The sequence below is a fragment of the Gadus macrocephalus genome, chromosome 13 (genome assembly GCF_031168955.1).
Source record: "Gadus macrocephalus chromosome 13, ASM3116895v1".
NCBI classification, from domain to species: Eukaryota; Metazoa; Chordata; class Actinopteri; order Gadiformes; family Gadidae; genus Gadus; species Gadus macrocephalus.
The window spans coordinates 10,864,370-10,872,589 of record NC_082394.1 but is presented as its reverse complement, the minus strand read 5'-3'; the positions used below and the strand labels follow the sequence as shown (position 1 = coordinate 10,872,589).

The window sequence follows — 8,220 nt, the reverse complement described above, 5'->3', positions numbered from 1 at the left end:
TTGCTTTCCAAATGACAATAAACGAAAATAAACTTGTGCGTTGCCGAACAGACAAAAATTAAATTGAAACCTAAATGTTAAAATTAAAAGACTAATAATTGTTAATGTTATAGGCCTTTGTTATATTATTTTTCATATTTAACAATGTTATTCTTTCTAATTGAATCAAAACATAAAATGGGAACACCGCCTGTTAATGCCTGTTGTCCCATCTTATAGTCATTCCTTTCTGCGGAAAAGGTAACCAATACGCTGAAGGCACAATGGGTTTGGAAAGCTCGAGTAGCTGCTGTTATTATTAGGCAATTCTTTATTTATTTATCGGCTCATGCAAGAGGGAAAGAGAGGCTAACCAATCTGACAGCGTGGCTAATTTCACAACATCCTCCTCCATCGTTCGGTTGCTTTTGCCCACCCCCTCCTCTATCTGTCTCTCTCACTTTCGTTCTCTCCTCCCAACACCCAGCCTGAAGGGCTCTGTCCGTGCGATTAGGAACTTATTGATGTGATTGGCTGATTTTGTCACCACACCAAACCCAGGGCGATATCTTGCCTCCACTTAATTAGGATGGGATTTGTTGAAACATTTTAATCTGCACAAAAATTAGTTGTATTCTCTTGAATAGTGCGCTCAAAGAACGCAGTGAAATTAGGGGAGCAGTCTTTAGTATCCACAGGTGTATTCAGACATATTCATTAGGAACAACTATCGTAGGCTACAAAGATATAGCCTATGAACAGTGCTGTTTAAACTACATCAACAACGTTAAACTGTCCCAGCTCTCTGTAACTAAGAAATAATCCAGAGTTAGAATGTAATGGACCTGCAGGTTCACCAGGTGGGTCCATAAGGGTCCTGACTTATGGTCCATAAGTCAGTATGTACTGTTGCTAGTATAGGTGTAATGATTGGGTGCAGAAGGGTTTTTATGTTGATCTGTAGCGATGGCTGCAACAGGGGAGAGAGAGAGAGTGTGTGTGTGTGTGTGTGTGTGTGTGTGTGTGTGTGTGTGTGTGTGTGTGTGTGTGTGTGTGTGTGTGTGTGTGTGTGTGTGTGTGTGTGTGTGTGTGTGTGTGTGTGTGTGTGTGTGTGTGTGTTCATTCAGAGTCCTCCTCAACAGGCATCATGCATCATGCATCATGCATCATCTATAGCAGTGTGTTTGCGCAATGGAGTGACATGCCCTTAATGACAATAAATATAGGTCAACTGGTGAGGAAGAGAGAAGAGAGAAGAGGAATTGAGGAAATGGGCAGCAGCACAACGCCAACAAACTGTACTCCTCCCCTGGTCTAAGCTTCTGTATTGCTGCACAGTCAGGAATTACAGAACAGACTAGGTCACTCGCTTATCTGTTTCATCCAACAGTGAGACATGCCACAATTCTCACAGCAATTACTGCTCACTTTGAGATTGTAATGGGGAGTACATCTGTATAGTGGCGAGGTCCACAGAGTGCTCTTGGGCATTTTGGAGTACAGTAATAGATGCAGGTTTATCTTGAAAGATGAATGCAAGTCATAACACTCCGCTGTGAATGTGTTTGTTAAACATGTAGCAGTGGAGTAAACTAAAAAGATAACCAAAGCCTCTACCTTTTCTTCCAAGTAAAAGAAAAACACAAGGTTCAATTGCAAGTGCTTTGTCACGTCACGTTTTGTAACGTGCTTAATCCCGTTTCTTTCCTCCTCAGCAGCATTGGCGAGTCACAGGAGGCGTTTAGGATTAAATCATATATTACACTCCGTCAATGAGACCTTTTGCACAAGCCTCTGACGGCACAAAGAAGCAATGCAACGTGATTAGACATTGAAACTAAAATAATCCATTAGGAAATGGTTCTGGGTTAAGAAAGCATGAATCCTAGTCCTGCCCATTTTGCAGCAGTTGGGCAGCATATATAATTTGGATTAACTTCAGTATGATGGAGAGAGTGGCAAAAGAGAGGGGGGAGGTGGAGACAAAGGGATCAGAGGGATTGAGGGTCCAGGGAAAAAGAAGAGACAACTTTAAAGCGTAGAGCATTCATTCTGAAAGGTTTAGTGTGAGGTATGTTGGTGCTTCAGTTGACAATGCTATATTCTTATTGTTTTTCTCTGTCTCTTCTAAGCAAGAAATGTGAAAAAGCTCTCAGAATGCACATCACGTCATGCACCGATTGGCTTGTCAAGGATGCACTAATGGCTGATATGCTGTTGAATTATAGGCAGGTTATTGACTCATTTAAGGAACTAATTGAATGGCACATAGATCACGCGCATGCTCTTCCATTATGAGGTCAATCATTTTTGTCTGGAGGCAGTGCCAGTATGGATCACAAACCAGAAGCCTTTATACTTTAAGCAACTTGTTCCAGCTTCCTCTAAACACCCCCATAGCCCTCCAGCATGCTAGGAATCACTTCAGAGCGTACCGGGGTCCGCCCTGGGGGGTGCATCTGAGCTCGTCACAGTTCAAGAGGAATATGTGCTGCTTCACTTACTTAGTGCACTCACACGTCTCTGGATGACTGGGGGTCCTCTCGGCGAACTGCCGCTCCTCTTTTGGCTTCCTTTAGCTTCGTATAAGAACATTTTTGAATCAGCATTGGACCACTATAAAAGGTCATATATGAAAACACACTCCATATTGATCATGTCTGTTGTCAAAATAAATGCATAAGCTCTTCTAACCACAATCCTTCTCCCTCACATCACAACTAGGATTAAACAGAAGAAAGAGAAGAGAAGAAAGGAATACTACAAAAACAGTTGCTAGGCAACTAATCCATTGACACAAAATACCAGCTTGGATGTTGACACCACAAATGGCAATAATTAGCCAGTTATCTGGCCAAGAGTCCATTTGTTCTCATTGACCTGTAAATATAACATAAGCACTCATGTTAGCTGGGAGCTTCCATTACAGTATTAATGCACATCACACAATACTCTATAAGACATGTCTTAACATTTTAAAATTCTACATTGTAGCCCCCTCTGGAGGATAATTGACAGCATAAATAAATGTTCTTAAATAAGATTTCCTGCTGGGGTTTAAAACCACTAAGTGCAGAGGCCACCAACAGTACCCTCTTGTCTATAGTATATTTTAGCGAATAGTCTATTTCAAATAAAGCACTGAAATCTATTTGAGATAATTTATTGATAACCAAGCATAGTTAATTTTGTATACAAAATACCTGAGCAATATACGAAATTGATGTGCAGTTTAAATCAAACCGTGGTAAATAAACTAATAGTGGTAGTTGATAAATGCAGGGAGTCACTTTTTATGTTAACGTTTAATTTAGGATTACATTTATTAGAATAGATCAATCTACTTTCATCACTAAACTGTTCCACGTGTAAAATCAAAGTCTTACCACAGCCCTCGTGTCTCGGGTGCATACATAGTGTTGTGAGGGGATCAGCAGATGTCTTGTACGGTGTATTCTGTGTATGCATTGTGTTCGGTGCTCTTTAGAACATGCTCCAGTCCCTCACGGCTCCATGTCATTGTCATTCTGCAGAGTCTTCATAGCCAGGCCCCATAAGGTAACGCTGGAGATTAACTGACCCTCCCCTGCCCTGTAGGTGCCACTAGCGGCCTTAGTGGACGCTGTGAGCGGACTGTGACCGTCTGTTGGATGGAGGTAGGCCCTCCCTACGATACTGCCACCCGCCTCCATGGCCACCACGCCGCCCTCCACATAGGGGCCATAGAGGGCCTCCTGCGGCAGGGCATGTTTGGCCAGCTTAAGGTGGTCGGCGCCAGGAGGCGGCGGCGGACACTTCCCCGTGTGGTTGGAGGCGAGGAGGTGGTGCGGGACGAGCAAGCGCAGCTCGGGGAGGCAGGTGGAGGTGGTAGCAGCGTGGCGGTGACCGCTCGGAGACGGAGTCCCTACAGCTCTGGGTTGGTGCGGGGATGAAGACTTGCTTCCCCCCGTGTGGGGCATCAGGCCGGAGAAGGGCGGACCCACGGAGGACGGAGGCGCTGGGGGTTTGGCCGACGCACTGCCGGATCCTCCGGAGGTGCAGGGCCGCTCCGGGGTTCCGGGGCTGGTCTCTCGGGCTCCCTTGCAGTGCATGCGGCTGTGTCTTCTCATCAGGGCGGAGCGGGTGAAACTTTTGCCGCAGCCGTCGCAGACGTAGGGTCTCTCCCCCGTGTGGGACCGCATGTGGCGGCGCAGGTCCCCTGAGCCGATGAAGGACTTCCCTACACAGACATGTATCCTCGGTCACATTTTAAGTAACATTGTGAGTAGTGCATGAAAACGTTGTTTGTAAACATCCAGCAAAGGCAAGATTGATCCATTTGTATACCATTTACAACAGACCCAAATCCCAGGGGTAGAGTAGGACATAAGTGGAGTGGGCGTATTGACGTATGGACTTCTCCGTTGTCACTCATCCGTGAGAGGACTGAATATGCGAGAGTGCAACTACCAGTGTTCAACAGTGCATGCATGGGAGGGCCAACCCCTTGAGGACCCCCCCCCCCCCAACCAGGGTCTCCTCATTTTCATCGTTATCGTTTATTTTACAGAGATGTGCTGAAAATGTTCATTTATTTTTTTTATAGTTTCTCTTATTCTATTTTCTCTTTCCTTGACTGTCTTGGACATTGGACTAACAATAAACTTAATCTCAAGCTGCGTTTTGCATTTGGAAGTTTCTAAGCATTATATCAGGACACATCCGTTAGGATCAGAACCATAAATCACATAATCTAGCGAGAGAATGGCTGTATTGTGTTTAATGTTTGAGGGGTTAATAAAGGTAAGACTACATTTAGTTAGGCTATTTTAGGAGATAAGAGTTAGGGACAATGACATTAACCTATAATTAATTACTTTAATCATATTATTGTAGGAATGAACGAATAGTAAGCTGTGGAGAACTTTAGCACTACTTTGCATTGCGATTCCTCTTAAGACATGGTAATGTATTTAGTATTAGGAAAATATATAATTTATATGTATCATTTGTTCAAATCTCGTTTGTTACATTCATAATACTGCCAATGCAAGGGAATTCATCAATGGGCCATAGGCTAAATCTCCATGGTGTTACCTTAGTGGGGGATAGATTATCTGACATCTATCTAAATGACATCTTTAGCGATCTTCGAGATTGGCACTTTAATATATTGTTAATATAAATACGAACAGCATTCTTTCTATCCGGCAAAGCTTGGTTGGATGGCGGTTCTGCTGACCTACGTTCCCAGAACCACAGGTTTCCTCCGGATTTATCACAGACTCTATGACCTTTCCAAACTTGAAGACAGGAAGCTCCTTACCGCAGGTGTCACAGTGGTGCGTTTTGTCCCCAGCGTGGCGGACCTTGTGCTTCAGCAGCTTCCTCTGCATGTTGAAAGACTTTCCACACTGGTCACAGGTGAATGTCTTGTCTGTGGTGTGGGTCTTTTTGTGGTCTTTGAGATTGCTGAAGTTGCTGAAACCTGGTAAATAAAGTAAAGGAAATCTCACCGAGGTAAAACTACAGTCAGGGGTTGTGTTGCCTTTGTCGATTTCAATCTGGTTTGGTTATGATCTCAACATATAGTGCCAAGTAAAGTCACTATAAGAGTGTTATAGTTTTTGGCCTCTGTGTCTATGGTTAAAATTGTGATGTTGTGATTTGTGTTTGAATTAAAATGCTTGAATTAAAATGAAAAACATTACCTACCTCTCCCACATATATCGCACAGGTGTGGCTTCTGGCCGGTGTGGACCACAATATGTCGCTGGACATCTCCTGCTGCAGCAAAGCTGTGATGCAGAAGACAGCGGTTCAAGTACAATGCATGTCATTGACGATCCTTCACAATGCACCAATGCAACCTCTTATCAACCCACACGTCAGTTAGCCTACCTCTTCCCGCATAGCTCACAGATGTACGGCTTCTCTCCAGTGTGTCGGCGCAAGTGTGTCTGTAAGTTTCCAGCCTGGATTTAAAGGGGAAAGGAGAGCAGTAGTCTGTGTTTTGCAAGGGTTCCACATGGAAAGTAAACAAATACTTAACAATACATTGAAGAATGCAGTGTCACGTTACCTGTGAAAAGTTCTTTCCGCAAACGTTGCACTGGAAGGGCTTTTCACCTGGAGAGGAAAAATGTGTAGTTGATAAAAGGTACAACTCTTTAACACTTCTGCCATTTGTGTTTTTCCATCTGTGGTAACATTAAGTAGACCTCAATGTATTTGGTCTACATACACAATACATTGATTTCAACATAGTGTAAAAATCATTGCATTGTGTATGGAGTATAAAAAAAATTAAATACATTGATTTCAAAATATTATGTGAAAATCAATGCATTGTGTAAGGAGAATAAATACCGGTATGGGAGCGTTTGTGAAGCTCCAGGTTGCTGGGGTGTTTGAAGATCTTTCCACACACGGTGCAGCAGTACTGCTTGTGTCCCGTCTGCTTCAGGGTGTCCGAGGTCTTCTTTGGGTCGTCTTCCTCAAGGTCCGCAGGGGGGGGACTGGGTAGCTGGATCTCGGGCGCTGCCTCCTGAACCCCCTCTGTGTCCCGTGATGGGCCCTCTGTGGGGAGAACCTCCGGTCCTTGGCTCTGAGTGGGAGGCTCCTCCCGGTGGATCTCTCGACTGGGAACGCAAAGTACCGGCTCGCTGACCGACTCGGCATACATCTCTTCCAAGGCCTTCTGAGACCGCAGGTAGTTGTACTTCTTCAGGTACAGCGTCTTCTTGGGGCGCACCAACTTGTTTTTGTCTTCCGATTCAGGGGCTGAATTGGGGGCTGCTGCAGCCGACGGTGCCGTGGATGGTGACGATGCGTCAGTGGTATTCTTTTCCACCATCGTGGCCCCGCATGTAGGTATTTGATGGGCCGTGCTCGCGGAGCACACAGGGGTGAGACTATGGGTGCCTTGGCTGATCACAAGTGATTGACTCTGCTGTTGCTGATCTCCCACGTCCAGCAAAGGGCTGGGGCCTTGATTTGATTCTTGGTTGTTCTGTGCTGCGCTCTCTTTAAAGTACTGCTTGCTATAGAAGTTGCGAAGTTTGTAGCCATGGACCAACTGCTTCTCCACAGGAGCCTGTGTGCCATCACAATTTGAGCTGCCATGGCGCGCTGGAAGGTGCAGACCTTTAGGGTCCGAGTTGTTGTTGCAGCCTGATCTTTGAGCTTCAGATGTAGGGCAGTGGAGGTCGATGTGATGGGGAAGCCCCCCTCCCAAGAGGCAGTCATGTTCAGAGTTCAGAATAGAGAATGATGTGGTATCTGCTGGTGGCGGACATGGCTTGAGGAAAGCATTGCACATGGTCAGGAGGTTTGGGACCTGCAAACACTGGGCGATGTCCAGAAGAGCCTGGACATTATCCTGGTTGATGTCCAGATGGGAGGTGTACATATAGTCCAGAACTTGTCCGATGCCACTGACATCTTGAATAACCAGGTGAAACACATCATTCTTCTGACTGGGGGAGTTTTGGAACAAGGACCTAGAAGTATTAAGTTATCATTATCATTTAGGTTTGAAACATGTCATCAATGTATAATATAAATAATGCAAATAAGGCACCTGAAATAAGAACTGAAGGCAGCCAAGACATTTTTGTGAGCTTTGAAGCAGACACCTTTGACCACAAGCATGCAGTCACAGAGCAGACCCTGGATCCTCTGCTCTTGGAGTTGCTGAAGAAGGTGAGAACTGTGACTGGACAGCGTATCCATGGTCGGTCGCTCAACTGTTGAACGACGGAGCCATCAAAACAACTAATGGATGAGTGCCAACAACATGTAAAAGATAATAAGAAAAAATAATGATGACGATAAATACTTTGTTGAATACATCGGCGTATACATGAAATAAAATATAAGATCCGGTCGGAAACCCGTTTCCGATTGCTCAGAGACCAATCATGAAGAAATTGTAAAATACCTCCAAAGCTACTAGGATTTCATTTGAATGCTTTAAGATTGTGCATGGTTTAATTAAAGTGATTTTAAACCACACCGTTTATTTGGATAGGTTAGCGGAACTGTACTTCACCCCAATTGAATGAAGCTACTACAAAGCCTCATACTTGCAAAATGGATACATAAACCAATGTGTTGTCCGCCACTCACCTTTCATTTGCTTGAGTGGTCACTTTTCTTTTTACGTACCTCACTTCCTGGTCCGTCATGTAATTCGCACTATTTACATATAACTGTTTATATCTCCAATATTATTGACAAGTAATCTAAGCAGCCCAAAAA

The 8,220-nt window shown here is 44.4% G+C and overlaps 1 protein-coding gene across 2 annotated transcripts; it reads right to left on the bottom strand.

The window, feature by feature from the left end:
* Positions 1-3,126: 3,126 nt before the first annotated feature.
* zbtb49 (zinc finger and BTB domain containing 49) lies at positions 3,127-8,135 on the bottom strand. Of its 2 annotated transcripts, none has more exons than XM_060068177.1 (8): positions 8,089-8,135; positions 7,541-7,734; positions 6,328-7,460; positions 6,041-6,087; positions 5,860-5,933; positions 5,674-5,756; positions 5,285-5,446; positions 3,127-4,198 (listed from the first exon to the last, which is right to left on the bottom strand). In XM_060068177.1, exons 2-8 carry the CDS (start codon positions 7,690-7,692, stop codon positions 3,483-3,485), a joined length of 2,367 nt encoding a protein of 788 aa, XP_059924160.1. In that variant the 5' UTR covers positions 7,693-7,734; positions 8,089-8,135; the 3' UTR covers positions 3,127-3,482. The 2 variants fall into 2 exon arrangements, with proteins under 2 accessions (XP_059924160.1, XP_059924159.1); XM_060068176.1 differs by having other exon boundaries at positions 7,541-7,706; positions 8,089-8,133.
* Between the last annotated feature and the right edge of the window lie 85 nt (positions 8,136-8,220).

What these genes read in the sequence shown, in the direction of transcription:
- zbtb49 (XM_060068176.1), bottom strand. An exon ending in TCACAAACGCTCCCATACCG is followed by an intron (nt 6,088 to 6,327) that starts GTATTTATTCTC and finishes TTTCCTCTCCAG; the next exon opens with GTGAAAAGCCCTTCCAGTGC. An exon ending in GCGGAAAGAACTTTTCACAG is followed by an intron (nt 5,934 to 6,040) that starts GTAACGTGACAC and finishes CTTTAAATCCAG; the next exon opens with GCTGGAAACTTACAGACACA.